The 22,450-nt window shown below is 36.2% G+C and overlaps 1 protein-coding gene across 1 annotated transcript in view; it reads right to left on the bottom strand.

Moving 5' to 3' along the window:
- Positions 1-1,129: 1,129 nt before the first annotated feature.
- LOC149790457 (electroneutral sodium bicarbonate exchanger 1-like) overlaps positions 1,130-22,450 on the bottom strand; it is a 179,242-nt gene continuing 157,921 nt past the window's right edge. Inside the window, exons 18-21 of the mRNA XM_089972516.1 lie at positions 21,563-21,808; positions 20,149-20,283; positions 13,815-14,041; positions 1,130-3,916 (exon numbers count right to left, since the gene is read on the bottom strand). Of these exons, the coding sequence (XP_089828642.1) occupies positions 3,655-3,916; positions 13,815-14,041; positions 20,149-20,283; positions 21,563-21,808 (870 nt within the window). The 3' untranslated portion in view covers positions 1,130-3,654. The remainder of the gene's footprint in view (positions 3,917-13,814; positions 14,042-20,148; positions 20,284-21,562; positions 21,809-22,450) is intronic.

Genomic DNA, 22,450 nt, shown 5'->3' on the forward strand with positions numbered 1-22,450 from the left:
TGCACATTTTAGGCTAAATAGCACAAATCTATAGATAACTGAATTTATTATGCAATCAAATAGGTGTGAAATGGTTCAGTGAATAATCAGCATCCAAGCAATGTGCATGAATATCAGTTACTAGCCAATCAGATGTCAAGCAATGTGTATCAATATCAGTTACTAGCCAATCAGGTGTCAAGCAATGTGCATGAATATCAGTTACAAACCAATCAGGTGTCAAGCAATGTGTATGAATATCAATTACTAGCTAATCAGGTGTCAAGCAATGTGTATGAATATCAGTTACTAGCCAATCAGATGTCAATCAATGTGTATGAATATCAGTTACTAGCCAATCAGATGTCAAGCAATGTGTATGAATATCAGTTACTAGCTAATCAGATGTAATGCAATGTGTATGAATATCAGTTACTAGCCAATCAGATGTCAAGCAATGTGTATGAATATCAGTTACTAGCCAATAAGGTGTCAAGCAATGTGAATGAATATCAGTTACTAACCAATCAGATGTCAAGCAATGTGTATGAATATCAGTTGCCAGCGAATCAGATGTCAAGCAATGTGTATGAATATCAGTTACTAGCCAAAAAGGTGTCAAGCAATGTGTATGAATATCAATTACTAGCCAATAAGGTGTCAAGCAACGTGAATGAATATCAGTTACTAACCAATCAGATGTCAAGCAATGTGCATGAGTATCAGTTACCAGCCAATCAGATGTCAAGCAATGTGTATGAATATCAGTTACCAGCCAATCAGATGTCAAGCAATATGTATGAATATCAGTTACCAGCCAATCAGATGTCAAGCAATGTGTATGAATATCAGTTACCAGCCAATCAGATGTCAAGCAATGTGTATGAATATCAGTTACAAGCCAATCACATTCCCTGATCTTGCCCTGATGGCTGCTAAATTGAGACTGAGCGAAGCTAAATTCTTTTCCCTTTGCATTGGAGTCTTACCTCTGTGTGTGTGTGTGATTTGGATTCTTAACGTAGCTTTGGCTACAGTCATATCGCTACGATGTCTGCAGTGTGACAGTTTATAGTGATGTCTAGTACTAGGGCATCATGCTGCAGACAAGTAGCATGATGTCCCACCCTGACATCAAGCCAACCAGTCCTAACACTAACCTCTTAATGCCGAGTGCCAAGCGAGACAGATGTTAGTACCATTTTTAAAAGTGTTTGGTATGACTTGGCTAGGGTTCGAACCTGGCCTCCCTCATTGGAGGTGGACACTCTACCCACTAGGCCACTGGAGCAGTCATCTTGACCTTTAAGTGACCTTTATATATTATGTGTGACCCTGATACTGGTAAAGACACATCTTTATTTTAAAAAAACAAACAAAAACATCACTGAAATAAAATAAGTATGAACAACATCAAGTGGCCCTTTTTGGGAATTAAACCAAGGAACTCAAGACTAGTGATCATATGTCCTATCACCATAAAACTTTGTGAACTAGAAAGAATATTTCATTGTGGAAACATAGTTGATACTTTTAGCTCTATATCAAGCAGTATTTGTAAAACATAGATGCCCCCAATGTAGACTAAAAATTATGAATCCAAATGATTTTTACAAATATCAGACATCTGAACAACTGCTATAATAGCATGAATATATATATATATATATATATATATATATATATATATATATATATGCATGCAAACATATCTACCTTAATTGCTAATGCAGTGGTACTTTAACTGTGCTAACAGTATTTTAGTATTTTAGCAAAGAGTTTTAGTCCCAAAAATAGTTTTAAATATGTTCAATTCAGACTGAACACTTGCTGTAATGGTCTAAAAATCTCATCAGGTCATCTATACATATGTGTGCACATAAGTATGCAAATTAAATTCACTGGTCTACACCAACTTGTTTTTATGAAAGAAGCTTCTCAAACAGATGGATATATTGAAGGACAGACACAGCCAATCTCCTCTTCAAGGGGGCATAATTACATCTATTTGATCTTAAGTATGTTTCACGAAGGAGGGAAGGAAAATCACACCAAAAATAGGCAACTTAAGAGCAACATACAGTGGTGTCATTTATACAAAGAGAAATGAATATGAAATGGATGAAAATGTAGCAAGGAATTTATACATTTATTTATGACAGTAAAATCAAAGATGCATATTTATGTGGTGTGTAAATAAAGCAGATACAAAAAAGCAAAACAAGAAAAATAATGTGTCATGGGTCAAAAAAGAGAAATGAATAAACAAATGGATGAAATTGCAAAAAAAATTCAGTCACATCAAAAATGCATATTTGACTTTACAATCATCGATATTTCAAATAGTGTGGAAAAAAGCTCTCCCCACAAAAAAATAAGCAAACAAAGAACAAAATAATTGTATCACGGTATGGTGTATACAAAAATGAAAACTGGATGAACATGCAAAACTTTTGTTTTAAATTAGAGCAGGAACAATTGTGCAATGAGGTAAATCAACCCTGAGAACTACACATCATTTACATATGCCAAGCACTATCGCTAAAGCACTGCCCGTTATACTCTGGGTCCAACAAGTTTTGTGACCAAGTCCAGAAGCTACCAGAATGTTAGATATGGACTGTCTTATACTTGCGTCTGGAACTTGTATATCTTGAACAATGCTACATTTTTTCTAAACATATCCACAAAAACATTTAACTAAGGAAAATACAGCCCTCCCTCATTACTGTACTGAGCGGTAGTTGGGATCCATAACTGCTGACCCCATCATGTTTCAAACCCCAATAGAGATAACCACATTATGTACCAAACCTTTATATACTGAGAACCACACTATGTACCAGACCTTGATATAGTGAGAACCACATTATGTACCAGACCGTGATTTAGAGAGAACCACGTTATGTACCAGACTGTGATTTAGAGAGAACCACGTTATGTACTAGACCGTGATTTAGAGAGAACCACATGTACCAGATCGTGATATATTGAGAACCACATCATGTACCAGACCATGATTTAGAGAGAACCACATTATGTACCAGACCGTGATTTAGAGAGAACCACATTATGTACCAGACTGTGATTAAGAGAACCACATTATGTACCAGATCATGATTCAGAGAGAACCACATAATGTACCAGACTGTGATTTACAGAGAACCACATTTATGTACCAAACCATGATATACTGAGAATAGTGATATATATCAAACCACAGCATATAAGGAATGATCAAAAAATTTGAAACAGCAGTATTTAAAACAGAAAAAAACAAAACAAGCTTAGCCTGTACTGATTTCTTTCAACACATATTATTTTACAATGGCATGATTCTAGTCATGGGGTCCAGAGTGGTACAGCATTATATCCAGAATCCTCTTATAACGAGGTGCATTATAATGAGGGACAGCTGTATTGTTGAAGACATGAAGAAAGGTAAAAGAGCAGTCATCAAGCTATCAATTTCATATTCAAGTGCCTTCTTTGGGCCACTGAATTTAAGCTGGGATACCAGGCTCTTTGGGCACCTAAATTTAAGCTGGGATACCAGGCTATTTTCACTGAAACCAATAAGGTCACCATCTGTTTCTGAAACTAGTAAGACCCTGATAATGTACCCTATAGCTGAGCCATCTCCTAATTATTTTTTCTACTCAACTAGGCACAAAATTAACATTTGCTTTCAGCCTTTGTTTCAGAATCACTGGGTGGATCAACTCTGATATCTGGTGTCATCATTAAATGTTCTTTCTCCTCTTCATCGATATAGAAGCTGACTGGGATACCCTTTTTCTTGCTTGGTGACTTGCTTTTAAATTTGTGAAATTCTTCACACTCAGTTTTAACGGGGCTTGATGGAATTGGGGGCAGTTGATCATCATTAGGAATCTTCTTGGTATAGAGCTTTACACTGCCATCCCGCTTTTTGTATCTAAATTGAAAAAAGAAATGTATAATTTTAGCTTCAACCTTTGCATGTATTGAATTGAATGCTATATACAGCATGCACCATTACATGATTCTTACTTTAAATGCAGGCTGTTATATGACTGTGACCTACTTTTACAGGTGATTAATGATCCCCAAGATGAACGCATTCATTAAAGTTCACAACCCAAGAAGCAAATAAAACTAAGTAAAATGCCTAACATTTCCAAGACAAAAATAACAAAGGCTAAAAAGTCATCTCTTTATCTCCTCAACGCTTTGTTTCTTTACACACAAAAATATAAATTCAGAATAGTTTAAAAAATGCTCATGTAGCTAGCATAATAACTGTTTTAGTACATACATCCATTATATATATATATATATATATTAGGTCAAAACATAATGCCTGGTTGGTTATCTAATAGACACAAGAACCTGCTCATCAATTATTTCTGCACAACTTTATAATGTTATATCTCTTGTTGTAAACTGTCAACAGTTATTCTAACATGTAGGAGGCCAGAATTTTTCATAAATTTTGTTTTAATGTTTGTTTTTTTTTTTTAACCTGATGAAGAGCTTGCTAAGCCTAAAATGTTAGGAAACCATTGGGAATTTGCGTCATTATCAAAATATATATATTACAAATGTCTGTTCTCTGCAAAAGAAACAATTAGTTGATGGTCATGACTTACTTATGAACCATCTATTATTTAAGAAATACAGCAGTATGCAAAAGAATACATTTTCAACTATTGCCAGACCTGCAAGAGAGTCCTCAAGGGAGATTTTGAAAACTTTTAAGAAAGATCTCAATTATTGCAGGGAGGATTTCATCATGGGAGAAACATGTTGAACACAATTACAAAAAGTGAATGGCTTTCAAATAAAAACATACTAATTCAATTCTAAAATGGTTTATTTTTAGATAATAAATAACCATAAATAAATAACAGACTGAACAAAACTTAATAGTGAAAAGCGTCAATTAACACTACTCCTGGAGAGACATGGTTGTTGCTAGAAGACTTTCTAGTGTCTCAAGTGTTCATACTGCTCCTGAAGTCAGTCCTATTCTTCCTCACAAAACTAAATATTCTTTCATCTTTTTGACGAAATGAATTTTTTCGAGGAAGAAAAATAATAATGCATGAGGTGAGGTTGAATTCAAGGAGGCTCCTGCAAAAAACGGGAGAGTTGGCATGTCTGTATTGAATATCTATATTAATGAATCACTAGACATTGTTTGCTGCAAGAATTTGTACCATTAGTGTCCATGGCATGTGCATGTTCGTGACATCACTGTGTTACAGCTAGCACAAGGATTATTCTGTCGTTGTTTCAGTGTCATGATAAATTCAGCACTGAAATCAAAGTCACGCTTATTTCTTTTGCTACATTGTTTATAACTAGCTAATTTTGTCTTATAACATCGCTGCCATTGCTAGCAGTTCAATGATTATTTTCTGTGAAGTCTATGATAACCCTCCGCAGATGAGACACTGTGAGATAAACTAAATTCGACCATTCAATATGATAATCAACAATCCAAATATTTGTATCGGAAATAGTTAATCCTTGTGACAAATGAATCGTTATAGCATATCCTAGTGTCCATGGAGTTTTGTCCATCATTAATGCACTCTCAACAATACTCACAGGAACTAAAATAATATCATTTAACACAAGATTTTGTTTCTAATTAATTCCAGGAATCTCAACTTAAATATTCTGCCATCATGTATATGCTGGGTGATAACATAATGGTACAGGTAGAGCTGAAATTTTTTCTTTATGTAACAGAAATAATTGTTGTTTAAGTGTATCACGAACTATCTTTCTACTTGCATCTATCAAATCAGCAGAATACCACATATTCCAAAAACCATTCATATGAGTTTCTGGAATTACTTCAGGCATTATTTCACACTGAATCTTGTCTCGCTGCAGTCTGATTAACCTCTTAGGCTCATTCAGTGTTTCATCAATAGCTCTAATATCAGCAGTTATCTCCTCAAATCGATGAAATTTTTTAGGCATTCATGTGGGGATGATCCAACAAAAGGCGTCGGTTGACCATGATCACAGCTATATTTTTCTCTCGTGTTGGTACATATATAATACCACATAAATAATTGTCTGTAGCTATTGTAAAATGCCAACTTTGACTCAGAAACAGGTTTTATAAAATCTTCCATGATCTCACATACAAATTTATACTCAAAACATCATATCACAAATCAAGAAGGTGTCTGATCTGGTCAGTAAGTGTGAAATGTATCTGTGACAATAACAGATTATGACATTGCACATAACATGGATTAATGGGTTCTAATAAAAAAATCCAGGGTGCGCTTGCGGGGGAAACGTATATAAAATATATCCTTGCTGGGCCTGACTGGATTTTCAAGATGCACTTGGTAACTTCCATCAATTGCATCACATACAAAACTGACTGCAATCATTGGTGTTATATTAACAACACCTGGCGAAATATGATGACCTACACCGCATAGATCTTTGATGTGTCTGAGAATGTTTGTTGGTGGGGCTATTTTTCTCCATGCGGTAATGATTTTGAGGTAGTTTTCATCGATGATATTGCTGATTTTGTCAAGATCTCCATAAAATTAGAATTTTGGTAAATCAGCTTCAGATACTACCATTACCTTTAAAAACTCTTGTTTATTAAATCGATAACAGAGATCTCAAGTTTATTATCGGAAAATTTAAAATCATCCTTGATTTTACTTATATGTGCTATCTCTGAAATAATTTTGTCATGAAGTTTCTCATTGGGATATTCTATTATGTAATTGTAAAATTTATCGCGCAGTTCACATATACTCAAATTATAAAAGAAAATAATTTTATTATAAAAATCGTTAATCCTATCGAAAATATATGTATGTTTATAATGATCAAATTGAAAATACCAGCCAATATCTTTATATATATATCATTTAGGTGCCAGATCCTTTCTTATGGACAAACATATTTCAGTATTAGGGGAGCTATATTCTATGTAGGTTGTCATGAAATGTTCTTCTTTATCTGTTATAAAATCAGCTTGTTTAGATTCTGGTGGTCCTTGATAAATCGGTGGAACATCTGGCCATCCTAACAATGACTGATAAAAAATTTTGCGATAATATTAAGAATATCAGCAATTCCTGTTATAACCGCAACACCAATTCTTATCACTAGTGCTATTACATATGTAGCTAACAATATGCCGATGGCCGTTACTGTTCCAGCAATGACCGCAGATGCAAAGTATACAGTTATATCAGTAACAATGACACATCTGCAGTATCTTTTGTTTTACTGTATACATTTCAATTATATTTTTCAGCTGACACTGCCACTCGCATAATTGATCGTATCTAAAACGTTTAACATCGATTGGGGAGTTCATAATATTTTAAGTAGGTGGTAGTTAGCGACTAATTTTAGACACCAATAGTACAACAAGTGGGTGCCTTTTTCCTTGGGTTCCACTACAAATGTTACTTTGTCATTTTGATCTAGTATTACTAACAATACAGAAGGTCCAGATTGTTGAAGATGGTGTAAAATTGAGGTAAATGCAGTAAAATTTTTATCTCCGCTTACTGAGAACCTGTCTATACCGTTAACATCCGTGCAATGTTTGATGGATTTATTGAGTGGTAACCATAATGCTGATCCAGATGCTACTGTATATACTACAGTGTCGGTGATCTTATTAATTTTGGAGAATTTAATACTGATAACTGTTGGCTTACCAAAGAATTATCTCAACCATTCCTTTTATTTTTTTGCAAACATTTGTAAATGCATTTATATGATTAAAATATTCAGATCAAAATGTGGTCATTCCATCATTGTCATTAATGATGTCATCACTGGGATGTTGCTATTGTCGAAATATCTCTTTGTTGCAGCTTCATCGCCTATTAATGGTTCTCTCAAATAAGCAATGGTATTACTAGCCATATTGAGATCACCAGTCATTGTATCACTAGTTTTAGCAACATATTTACTGATTTCAGTTCTGACAGAACATCATTGCTTACTACTTATCTTTTTGTTACCTTATCATCGTCTGAATTTGGTTCTCTCACGTTAATAATTGTATTTTTGCTCATGTTGAGATTGCCATACATAATATCCCCAATTCTTCTGATACGTCTAGTTATTTCTCCTATGATTGTTAGAATTGAATCCTCCTAGTTTTTAATTTGACTGTTTTTAGCAAACACAACTAAGTTATCTTCGGTTGCACCTGGAACTTTCAGAATAATATCTGTGAATGGGATAGTGCTCGTCTTTAATCATCCTTGATGATCCTGAAAAACAACGACTTCATTTTGGTCCACATTTGCAAGACTCAAAAGATTAGCACGTTCTTCCTTCACATCGTGAAGAGTTGCATATTTGGATAAGTCCCCTTGCAGCTGAGTTTTACTCAGGCAAGATCTTCCGTAAATATCTACCATCATACTTTAAGATCTGTTTAAAACGATGGTGGATGGCTATAATGTCTGGTGGTATACTCATGCAAGACTTTATAAGGTGGTGTCTGCAATCTTGACACAGCATCGAGTACAGCAATTACTTCACAGCCACATATAGGCGGATCGGTTATTGTCTGTGTTGGTAATGTTGAATACCAGACAGGAGTTTAAAACCCACCAATATTTTAAAAATTCCTTCGGTGTCGCCAACCCATATGAATCAAAATAAACAATTCCATTTGGATCAATCGCACTGCAAGCCAATGAGTACCTTTTCCAGAGTTTTTTTATTGAGATTAATACTACAGTGTGACCCCACTATAACATGGTAGTTGGGAGCCATAGAACCTGACCGCATTATAGACTGAACCGTGTTATAAGCAACCAGGTCAGTTAGCTGAAGAAAATTATGCATGTACCCACACAAAAAATGCGGGAAGGGGGTGTAGGTAATACATGTGGGCAGTAAAAATACGCGCTTCATCAGCACAGTTACCATCTTAAATCAATGCATATTAAATGAGAAATACACCTGTAGTGAAAACAGAGAAGACATATATAATAGTTTACTTTATTTAGAGAATCATGAATTGGTACATATATGTGAATACTGTTTATACATACATGTCTAATGTATAGCATGAACAGTATCAACACCGTGTACTCACCCGTGAACCTCATCATATACATTGAATCCACAATACAAGTGATTCCATCGAAAATATGCATACACGCAGCTTTAAAATATTCAATAATTTTGTCACAATCACGCAACGAATGATGAAGCATTTACTTTTCAGTACATCCCAAGTCAGTAAAAGTTAGTTTACATTTTAAGCCGCCATTGGTAGCGTTCGTAAGCATTAACTTTTTCCCCCACAAAAAGAAAACTTTCACGGCACAGTTAACATGTTCCAGTCATGTTGGAAAATGCAAAAATCCATCAGATTCCATCACGTTCGTTTAAGTCTGGTACTGACTTCCTTTGATGAAGTCCTTCCTTTCCATTCTTTGCTAGATGTCATAAGCAGATTATAATATAACAATGCACTGTTTAGATGGTTTGTCAATATGGACAAAGAATTTGTTTATGTAACAATCAATAAATTTCAGTGCATTTTATATCCAGTTTGCGGCTTCCTTTCATGGGGCTTCTGATTTTCTGCACTCCAAACCAATGGTTGTATATAAAAGTTTAAACAGCCAACGTTGCCAATATAAAAAAATTGCCACACGGTATGTTGTGCCACCAATAAGGAAAAACAATCCAAATTTGTGACATTGGTGAAGACCTACGCAATCCCAAAATAAACTTTATATGCATTATTTTTCATACTTTTAAGAAGAAAAAACTACTTTTCGTGTACGAGAAAAATACATATATAATTTCAGGAATCACACCACGATAGTCTTGTATTATTCATATGCGATCTCTTCCCCAAAATGATAATAAAGTATTTACGTTTTTTTCTCGTACTTCTAAGAAAGATTTTTTGTGTGTACATGTATGTGAAACTTCGGAAGCCACACCATGACTGCATTATATCAGAATTCGTGTTATAACAGAGTGCGCTATAGCAGGGTCACAGTTTCAACATTGTTTGGTTGTTTTGGTAAATGATCAAGCTTAAAAACACCTCTGAAATTTTTTTATATTTAATTTTTTAGCAGCATCAATTAAGTCGAAATTGGACTTGGAAAGAATCAACGAAGTGTCCTGAGAAGTCTTAATCCCTTTCCTTACCATAAATGGGGAGATGCTGGCAGTCTTAGACCCTGTCCCTTTTTTTTAAAAAGTTTTTATTCCTTGTCCTGTTGCTTTCTTTAATGCCATCCCAGCAGCAGTTCTAACAGCACCAAGTGCTGCTGCTTTGGCAACAACTGGGGCTGCAGTGGATATCAACACTGGTATACCTGTGAGAAGTGGAAATATACCACCCGCCTTAGCATTGTTTTTAATAGCGCCCGCAGAAAGATTAAGTCGTACGCTGGTCTCTGATTGTTTGGCCTCATTGAAGTGCCTGAGTTGACGTTCTGACAATGATAGTTTATTCCGAACACCTTCGATTTGTTCTCAATTTTTAGTGATATTTTTATTCCACAGTTCTCATTTGATACTGACTGTAGCTTTTTAATCTGGACAAGAGTCAGAGTAATACTAACATGATGATATGACATAATATCGTGAGCGATTTAATTACTGATTGCTCACGATCCAATTACATGTTTTCTACTGAGGCATCAATAACTCATTCGTCCAACAACACCTTCAAGAAACATTGTTTTGTCAGAGAAGCAACATTGTTTTGTCAGAGAAGCAACACTGTTTTGTCAGAGAGAACAACAGCAATTGTTCTATACTTGGCAATAGCTCCTCAAAAATTGTCTGAACAAATCTATGTTCCAACAAAAAGTAGTAGATCAGATGCAGCATTGTGAAATACAAATGAGATTGCTGCAAATGACATCAAACAATATGCATGCACAACAGGATTATTCTCAAAGTTTAACAACACTTCTGATGCTCTTTATGTCTGTTTATCCTTAAGGAATCTTCACTAACTCCAAGTTTGTAAAATACCACTGAACTGTGTTCTTGTGAGTTTAATTGTGCAGTATCTTGGAAAGCAATAAATATATATCTTGGTGCAGAAACACGTTGTTGTGATGCTATTTGCCATGTGAATAAACCATTAACTATGCGTTAAGGTAATGTCTGTGATCATCGTCAACCATGACAACATTGATTTACCACCTTGGTCCATAAACGAGAGCAATCGTTGTTCTTCATTAATCGACGGAGTCATTACCAGCATCCACACTGAAAAGTTTTGATAATATTACTTTACCAGCAGCAGTGCAACCATCATGCCAGATAGCATCATTATCATTACCCTTTCTCACAAGTGCAACTGTATGCTTGGCTCTGAAAATTACCTTTCTGATATTTCTGCAGAATCCTAGATATGTGACAATGGAAATACATACAAAAATCTTTTACATTCACCCAGTAACATGAATTCATGTGTTCTGAACCCTAAGTTGAAATCTGGGATGGCTCCATATATTATCGAAAAATTGGTGGCAGGTCTGTCTATCATTCCAGCTGGTTGTGGATCGAAGCACTAAGCAGTGTTATTGTACTGAAATATGCAGTGTCATTAGGTTGGTCAAAATTATCCTTCGCAAACATCATTGATGGACCAGCTGATCTTGTATAATCATCTGAATATTTTGCTAGACCCAGTATTGTTGTGGGAATGTCAACATTATCTTGAATCGGTTCAATCTCTTTTCCATCGATGTATATAGCATTGCTGAATAACGCCATGATGCTAAGTTTAACAAAACCAACTCAGATATTAGCTCTGTATTGTGTATTAGTGACAACAGCTGTTACAAGTTCTCGTTCTACTTCAATAAATGCCTCAACGGGCAAGAAATATTTACTTGTATCCTGAACTTACAGTTCGATTCGACTGCATTGATTTGGCTGTCGTGCTTCTGTAGAATAATACTGATAATACTGCACAGACTCATCTGAGTACTAGTGCATCCATGTCAAATGCTGGATCGGATACAGGTTTGAACATTTTATTATACTTATTATCATCTGAAACGAAGACCACTTCCTGCTATCTGACCTGTATTTATGTTTTTTTCTGCTAATTTTTTTATTTGCAGCTTGATTTATTTAACTAACATTTGCAGGCATCATTTCAGCGCTGGGCAATTTTACTGGCTGTGGTTTTCATCGCATTAATCGTGCTAGTCTGCCCTTTATTGCCAAGATTGCTTTACTAGCAATATTGCCAGTAACACCAGGACCTTTATCATGAACGACATCAACAGCTTTCATCTCCAGTTGCTTTACATTCAGTACTGCTTTTAGGGCTATCCTTCTGAATAGACCCTGAATAACATCACCGAGTCCATCTCCGTAGATCGCTTTATACATAGGTAATAGCAAATTTATCACCCTGACCATTACAGGTCCACGCTGAGCATTATGTTTGATCATCTTATCTTAGTCATTGTATCTAATTGCATATCTCAATCACTGTGGTAATCATCAACAATTTCATCAATGTGGGACTGATAAACATTAATGTCCACGATACCACCTGTAAATAATCTTTGACAAATACCAGCCCCTTCTGCAATTTCCACCTGAGACTCCTGACAAGCTTGTAGTTGTTGCTTGACAGAATCATGGACTGCAAGATATTTCTTAATTGCCTCTAGTTGCTGTCAACCTAGTTTAGCTGTACGAGATTCCATTAGTGATATTATTAATGATTTAATTATGCCACACGCACAGCAGCAGGATGGGTGACAACAAAAAAATGAGGGTCCAAGTGGGTTAACGAACATGCATTAAAATTTGAAAAACAAAAGCGTAACAAATAAAGTAACAAAATGACTTAATCCAATTTGAGATAATCTCGGTTGGTTATAGACTTCGGTGTTAATGACTTTGTATTTTCATTTTTCACAGGAAGCTTTATTTTCACAAATGGACCCTTCTAAACCTTGCAGGGTTCACCCTCCCTACTGCTCAAGTACATCACTAATTAAATTGTGATATCTTTATAATGTATCATCTAAAATATCGTAAATAAAAATACCTGAACCTAAACTGTAATGCAAATTTTTATGATTCTAAACTAGACCCCATACTCGACAAGGCAGGTGAGCTTGTCATTAAATGAACTGTCTTAGCTTGTAAAGATTCATCACCCTGTATCAACAAATTCCATCAAGGAGTTTAGGAAATATTTAAAAAAAACTGGAACCAAAACATTAACACAAATTTTTTATCTTACTTCGATATCAAGGGCAATGGGAGAAAGTGATTGTGTCGCAGAATGAACCAAGTTTCATAATTATTCCATCCCAAGTACGAACCTACATAGAGGTATTGAAAATAAAATCAAATGAAAAAACTTGAACCCAAAACATCATCAACAAATATTTTCAATAACTGTCCCCTTGACCCATTGACCAAACAAGCACACATAATGAAATATTTTGCTTCAAAATGATTGATCCTAAGTATGAAAGGAATCTCACAGGGGATTTAGAATATATATATGAAAACAAATCCTTTAACCAAAACCTTAACAACCATAGATGCCAACGACTGATACTGGAAAATAATAACTGTAATAACCATCTTCTTCACTGCATTTCATAAATGGTCAAAAAATTTTAAATCTCCCTGAAAGGTGGTCACTTCTCTTTGATTTTGGGAATCAAAGATGACCTCTGAATGCAGAAAGCACCACAAACCATGACTGGAAGGCATCCAATCCTTAGAGTTTGCACGAAGAATTAAACCTAGGACTAAATAGGTGCAAACAAGTGACTAACCACTACACGCTATTTAGTGTCACAAACCTCTTTCTAGGACCGTTCTCCCTCTCATCCATGTTAGTCAGATTTGATGACGAGTCGTTGGCCTGGATGGTTTTCCATATTGCTGTTTTTGACATCTCCTCACTAATGTTCATGGCACTGTCGAGGTCTGTGCTAACAGTCATTCGTTCCACAGGGATGTTTATTATGTTCCTGGTGTCCATGGATACATCTACATCTCCACCAGTGTCAATAAAAGTCTTGGATTCCTGACAAAGAAAACATTAGAATTCAAAGGTTGACAGCAACCATGAAATTAATGAAATTTAGCAACCAAAAGTTAACTGACAATAAACTGAGGATCCTATATGCTGGGATTTACAAATCCACTTGCTCAACTCACAGCACAAGCTTGAATTCAGTTTGGACAAGCTCAACTTTGCTCTGCATTAGCCAGCAGAAGAGTGAGGGATACAAGATACAAGAAACTTCATGGAATGTAAGTGGTCTGGGTAAACTAGAGTAACTTTGTGAGACCTAATTTACCAACAAGGGGTCATATTCAATTCCTAATGTTTTATGTTGTGCAAGTTTTATACCCTGCAATCTTGCCATAATATATATATATATATATATATATATATATATATATATATATATATATATCAATGCCTTTATTTAGCATTTATATGTAGCACATTCTTCTACATTCCAGACATTCAGTTATTTTCATGTATTGCATGTGACTTTTCCATCTAGTATTATCAACACCAGTCTCGCATTTTCTCGCACAGATATGATAAGGGCTGTTCCAGTTAAGCATACCTGGGACACAGGGAAGGCACCTCTGATGTAAGGTACTCTCCTATAGATGCAATTTGGAATTTTCTTATCATTTTAATATGAACTGTGTGTGTGTGTGTTATTAGGATTTTTTATGTAGCTTTAAAAAAAAAAAATCAGTCATATCGCTACGATGTCTGCAGTGTGGCAGTTTATAGTGATGTCTAGTACTGGGGCATCATGCCACAGACGTAGCAATGATGTCCCATCCAGTCACACTATCCTGACACCAGGCCGACCAGTCCTAACATTAACCTCTCAATGCTAAGTGCCAAGCAAGGCAGCTGTTACTACCATTTTTGTAAGTCTTTGGTATGACTCAGCTGGGGATTCAACCCACAACCTCCTGCTTCCATGACGGACGCTCTAACCACTAGGCCACTGGAGACTGAACTCTATGAAATTAATGTACCTGGCATAGATTTTTTAAAACTGCTTTCCCTCGGTACCATGTATGATTAAATGGAACAGCCCTAATGTGAACATTATACATAGCAACCTTTGACAAATAGGGAATAAATATTTATATTTTAACTTATTAATTACACTATAATTGTATCATTTCAGGGATTCACTGATTTTCTGGTCCCAAGTTTGCCCCTGACAGTTTGTCAGAGTACAAACAATCAGCTTTTCAAAGATTGTTTTGATGTATGCAGACAATATTATGGTGAGTGTTAATCGCTAAAAATCCAACTCGGGAAATTTCTGTGACAGGTGTGTGTTTGAAAATAAAAGGCATTATCATCTATAATAATTAACTACCACGAGGATTGATTTTTGGAAAATGTAGCACCCACGGGTAGTGTCTACACAATAATTACAGAATGCTCAACACATACTGCATGACAAACAATTAAATGAACAAAAATAAGTGTTCTCAAATATTTTGATGCACATGTTGCTGATTTGAAGGTGACCACATGATAACTTGATAAATGGATCAAATATGTGTTCACAAATCAATGAGTTCTTAATATAAATAAATTATTTCAAACAATATTGATTTATCTCTCTCTTTTATAAAATGTAGCTATTTCCAAAATCTGTTCTACCGATCAATTCATCCGTCAACATGCATGCATGCACACACACACACACACACAATAATCAGCTTTTGCTCTTCCAATTATAAGTATATGGTCATAAGGTGCCAACAAAGGAAATACAATTTTCAATAAATATAAAAGTATATCATATTTTTTAATGTTTTCTAATTTCATGGTGTTTGTTTCTGCAATCATATCATTATGATTTTTTTATCTAAAAGGTGTTGTCTAATGTTGTAAAGTGCTTTGACCTCCTAAAGATTAGGCGCTATACAAAGTCCTCATCATTATTATCATTATTATTATATAATATACTTATGTTTAGGACAAGCTCAAATTCTCCAAGGGCTTGTTCGATTTTCAGCGAGGTTGCTTGGTCAAGTGGCCTTTGTTTATAAAGTTTGTTGTTATTGTAGGGTTTAACACCATTTTGCAGCACACAATAGGCTATACATGGCGGCCAGTATAAATGGTGGAGGAAGAACCACAGAAATCCCCGGAAAGAACCACCGACCCTTGGGAAGCTACTGGCAAGCTTTCTCACATACCCACATTGGCCAAATCCGAGACTCAAACCCACGCAGAGGTGAGATGGCAGTGATCCGTAACGGAGAGCGCTTTAGACCACTCGGCCACTAGGGGCCCCTATAAAGTTTGTAAATACCAGTCAGGTTGCTTGGTCAAGTGGCCTTTTTATAAATTAAGAGTTTATTAGACATCATAGTAGCTTTTTGTGGGTCAGTGGTTCTTCTCAGGTTTTCCCAGGTTTTTCAACCACCACATACACTGGCTGCTATGTACAGCCAATCATGTGCTGAAAAATGGTATTAAACCCAAACCAAGCAATAACCAAGAGGAGAGCAGAAGGAGTAGCTGATAATTTACAAACTGGTATGGAAGAAGTTCTCATTAAGAGCCTTGCAAATAGATTGATCATGACAGCAAATCTACGAATGTTTGAAAAGGATTTGAACATTCCTACCCAATGTCTACAAGTCTAAGCTAAGTTACTAGGATACAAGGACAACAAACACACAAACAAACAAGAAAAACATTATAAGGCCACCCTCCCCATTTTCTTTGAAAAAAGAAAAACTTTCTATAAATAGTATCAAGTCATTCCCCCGTACTCTCGCGGAGGTGGAATTGCTGTCATCACAAAGAACTCCATGATCAAACGTTTTAACCACACCACAACATTTAATTTCGACCACACATTGTCTGAACTAGTCCAAACCACACTCACACTGGAGCAAAGGTAAGTCCATTTTTTTCTGCCTATACTGCCCTCCTCCTAGTAGAAAAAACAAGCTGACTGAATATCTCTTTTTGGAGCAGTTTCTGAATCTCCTGGAGATTTGATAGGTGGCAACCTGATTATTCTTGGAGATTTCTACTACACTTTGACTGTCCTGGAAGCCCAAACAAAACTCATAGATTCCATTAATTTTTCAACCTCAAACAGTCAGTTAACCAACCCACCCATAAACACGGTCACATTTTAGACTAAATTCTTCATAGACCTGATGATAACATTATACGGTCCTCCCTGGTATCCCATGAACTTGCATCAGATCACCTCTGCATTATATGACACCTTAACATATCAGTCCCTAACCCTCCACTTTTATCTGCTACTAAGAGAAACCTCCATACGATAAATAGAACCAAACTAATGCATGACATCCAAGCAAACCTAACAACTTGCTTACCTCATACAGCAGAACTCGATAACTGCCTGCGTTCACTGCTCGACAAACATGCCCCAGCTACCAAGTGCAGAGTATCAATTCAAAAGTGTTCTCCATGGTATATCAGTGTTAGGGACCAGCTTCACACTGCTAAAAGAGACTGCCGAAAAGCTGCGAGGCTCTGGCTTTCCACCAGACTCACTATTCATAAGCAAATCTATGAAGCCACTAAGAAGAATGTCACAAATATAGTCCATGCAGCGAAATCAGCCCACTACACTACTAAGACATGGAAATTTCCAGCTGCAAAGAGCTTTTTGAGATTACTAAGAACCTAATGTCAAGGAACAAATCTACACCACTTTCAACTACCTTCTCTCCAGTCGACCTTCTGGACATGTTTGCAAATTTCTTCCCTGACAAAGTACAAACCATTAGAGATAAGCTTGACACTACAATTTCAACTGACTCGTTGTCACCATACAGTTGGGATAAAGAATTTGAATGGCAACCATTAGCAGCATTTTAACCTGTCTGTATGGATTTCGTACGTACAATCCTGATGAAGAGTGCACCAAAAGTCATGTGAACTTGATCCAATTCCAGCATCACTGCTGCTTGAGTGCATAGATCCAGAATTGCCTTCACTAACTGATGTTATTAATACCTCTCTCTCATCAGGGGAATTCCCATCATTTTTCAAAACTGCCATTGTAAAGCCTCTGCTGAAGAAACCAACACTAGACCATAACGATTTAAAGAACTACCATCCAGTTTCTAATCTTCCATTCACATAAAAAATCTTATAAAAGGTTGTTCTATCCCAGTTTGTATCTCATCTAAATTCAAACAGTCTTTTTAGCAATGTACAATCTGCCTATTGCCCTTGCCACAATACTGAAACTACTCTTCTAAAAGTAGTTAATGACATTCTCTCTGCTTTGGATAGCGGAAAGATTACAGCCCTCACCCTCCTTGACTTGTCTGCAGCATTTGACACAATAGACCATGATATATTACTTCACCATCTCCAGCATGTATTTGGCATTCATGATACAGCCTTACTGTGGTTAAAGTCCTACTTGGTCAACAGGACACAAATTGTGTCTGCAAATGGAATACACTTCAGCCCAGTTGATCTATGTTGTGGTGTTTCACAGGGATCTGTTCTTGGACCTGTTCTCTTCATTATATACACTCAGCCGCTCTCAAGTGTCATAGATCATCATCTAGTGTCTCACCAATTGTACGCTGATGACAACCAAATATACAAATCTAGCCACCTAACTGAAGTTGATGCTACCATCCAAGGTGTAGAGAGGTGCATTTCTGATGTGAAATCATGGATGACATGTAACAAGCTGCAGATGAATGATGATAAAACTGAGGCCATTCTGATCACAACACAAAGACTTTCTCATTCACATCCTTTGCCTCAAACAATAAATGTCAGCAACACAAACATTAAATTCACAAAATCAGTATGAAACCTAGGTGTTACTCTGGACAGTACTCTCACACTGCACAAACATGTCATGAACATATGCAAAGCTGCATATCTTGAGCTGAGATGCATCAGCTCCATTCACAAATATCTTTCAGTTGATGCCACTAAAACACTTGTGTTCATTAGTACTTTCAAGACTGAACTATTGTAACTCAATTCTGTCTGGTTCATCTCAATATCTGCTCCAGAAAGCTCAAAAAGTTCAAAACACAGCTGCTCGGATCATACTTAGAGTACCACGATCAGAGCACACCTCCCCGCTGCTCTGTACCCTACACTGGCTATTGATTCAATCCAGAATCAAACACAAAATTTGTTCTCTGTGCTACATTTCACTGTCGGACTCTAGTCCAACATACCTATCCAATCTCACCCATGTGTACACACCAGCAAAATACTTACGCTCCTCTTCTGACAATCGTATACTCATTATTCCCACTAAGAAAACAAAGTTATATGGACAGCGTTCTTTTGCATACCAGGGCCCAGCAACGTGGAATAAATTACCCACTGAACTTAGACACAAAGACACAGTGATCCCATTCAAGAGTGCTCTCAAAACTCACTTATTTCTACTGCAAGAACAAACTTAAAAACCTAATAATGTTTCCTACCTTAAATATTCTCAGCATGTTTTTTATGTTTTCTAATTTCATGGTGTTTGTTTTTGTAATCATATCATTACATACGTTTTTTATCTTATAGGTGTTGTCTAATGTTGTAAAGTGCTTAGAGCTTCTAAAGATTAGGCGCTATACAAAGTCCTCATTATTATTATTATAAATTCAATGGTGATGATTCGATCCATTCTATAGAAAGGACAAACATGTTTCAGCTTATTCCAGACCAGGAGACAAACATGAAATATGTACCACTAACACAAACACAAACTATTTCTGTATTTCATACCTTCAGAACTTTGACCTTTGATCTTCCCTAGGCTGCTAGGACACTCCCATAATGTGAGGAGTGTAATTATGTCCAGTTCAGCAGAAAGAGAGCATGCTAGATGGTCACGGATAAACAGAAGGGGACTGGGAGGGGGTTATCAATATAATCATTACACTTTCCCAAGAAAGTATCTCACTAATGACATACCGAGTTTGTTGACATTTCTTCTGAAGCTCCTTTTCTTTCCATTTTCAGAAATCAAGTTCATACTTCTTCCAAACAACTTCACACACTTAAGCATATAATAAACTGACCATATACTTGTACGGTAATTAGAAAATCATTGAGATTGCAGTACAAAACTTTAACTTTCTTGCACCTTCTGATACCATTACCTCATCCTTTTTCTTCTTTTCCTCATCCTCCTTCTCCCTCTTGTGGGACTCTGGCATGATGTCATCCAGCCATTGCAGTTCCCGCTGTGTGAAGATATAGTCCATTCCCTTCCGTACAAAGCACATCGCCAAGACCTGTACAGATCAAAATGACTTAAAAGTTGAAATTGAGGACTAACTTGCTTTGCAAAAATCATCTTTCATTAGGTCATTTAAAATGAATTTCAAACTATAAGTAAAGTTTTCAATTACTAAATTGTTGCTCCTGGAAGCCTCAATAATAACTTCTATTATTAGAAAGGATATCTCATACTGAGGTTGTTGTTGTTGTTGTTGTTGGGTTTAACGCCATTTTCAGCACATGATAGGCTATCCATGGCAGCCAGTATTACTGGTGGAGGAAGAACCCGGGAAAACCCCGGGAAGAACCACTGACCCACGAGAAGCTACTGGCAAGCTTTCTCACATACCCATACTGGCCGAATCCTAGACATGAACCCACGCAGAAAGAGGTGAGATGGCAGTAATCCGTAAAAGAGAGCGCTTTAGACCACTTGGCCACTCGGGTCCCCTCATACTGAGGTAAGTTTCAACAAGACTATCATCAACATATCCCTAGAAACACAAAATATAGGGTTTTAATGATGTAAAATTACATTATTGTTGGCAGTGACAGGAATTTCAAGATGGCCACCCTAGCAGCCATAGTTGATTTTTGGATCAGTACCGATTTCATTTAAGACCAACTAGATGTCATAAGAAGTCTTTAATGAAAATCACTGTCAATATGACCATCTGTCTATAATAGTTAAGATAATAAGGTTTTCAAAACTACTGTGATGGTGGCCATGTTGTATGTCTGATGGGCACCATTTTTATCTGGGACCCAGCACTGACTGAACAACAGGCCATCACATAAGTTCTTCTGGCCAGTGACCAGTAGAACAAACCTTTTATGATTCCCTAAATTTCTTTTTTTAAATCCCAACTTTGCACTCTTGTTACAAAAATGGAAATCAGCTATCTGAATTCACTTAGGACTAACTATAAACTTTCTGTAACCATATCTGTGCAAATTTTAATAACAAAGAAAATACAGCTAACCCCCAACTTGTAAGATGGTTGCATTCCCAAGAGTGGTCACATAACCCAAAATCAATTAACTCTAAATTTTGGGGTTTCACTGCTCTTATTTTCCAATTATTTTTCAATTAATCTTAATATCATTCATTTTAGCCATTTATGAATCCTATTTTTTTGTTTCAGATGAATGATTTCATTAGTTTTATTCTTCACTAAAAAAATTAAATTAAAAAGAATAAATTCTCATTAATACAAAATTCACCGATGTCAAAATCGCTCGAGTCGACGGATACCTGTACTAATAGTCAATACGGTTGATATTCCTACTCACCATGATCGGAAATGTTATGGAAATGACCTTGATTGTCTTAATGACCCAGAGTATGGCCAGACACAGAACTTGAATTAATGTGAATAGGTGGACCCTCCTGGTTGGCACATGACGAAGGTACATGTAGTCGGGCTGGTACTTGGTAGGCATAAAAATGATGAGGATACGGTTCACAAGCTGCATCCCTTTTAAAGAGGACACACCCATATACAAAAAGACTCCATACAGCACAGGCATGGGAATATACTATAAAGACAAATTGAAATATTGATTAGAAAAAGAGTTTCACCCACAAAGGACAATCTGATTTCACTTATGCATGCAAGACACAAACTTCTGTATATTAGGGAAAACAACAAGTTTCAGTTGAATACATGCAGAACATGTGAATTTAACACACGACCTTAACATTGTGAATGCTAATGCAACTGTTGCAGTCAATGCCATACAAGTGACACTTATATCTCCATTTGCAGGTGAAACAAGAACAACATGAATGTTACATTAAATGCCTGTCAATGTTCAATAGTCCTCTATGAAAATAACTTAAAATTTCTGTGCAGAAACCATCACAACCATGACCTTTAACATTCTAAGTGCAAGTCTGCCACAAAGTGTGGTAACCACTGACGATGACAAGGTCAAGTTATGGTGCCAAAATCATTTTAAAATTTGGCTGCTGCAGATGCTGGAGAGCACAAATTACTGCAAAGAAATCATTTGTCTTCTTACAGTTGCAGTGACCTTGACCTTTGGACTCCAAACTCAACAGACTTCTTTATTTCTAAGTGCAAACCATCCACAAAGATTGGCAACTGAAAATGATGTTGAACTCAAGCTATCGTGTGGAAACTATTCTTTTCTTTCAGTCACAGAAATGAGACCTTT

This window comes from Sinohyriopsis cumingii, chromosome 10, assembly GCF_028554795.1.
Source record: "Sinohyriopsis cumingii isolate HCF-2022 chromosome 10, ASM2855479v2, whole genome shotgun sequence".
In the NCBI taxonomy this organism is placed as follows: Eukaryota; Metazoa; Mollusca; class Bivalvia; order Unionida; family Unionidae; genus Sinohyriopsis; species Sinohyriopsis cumingii.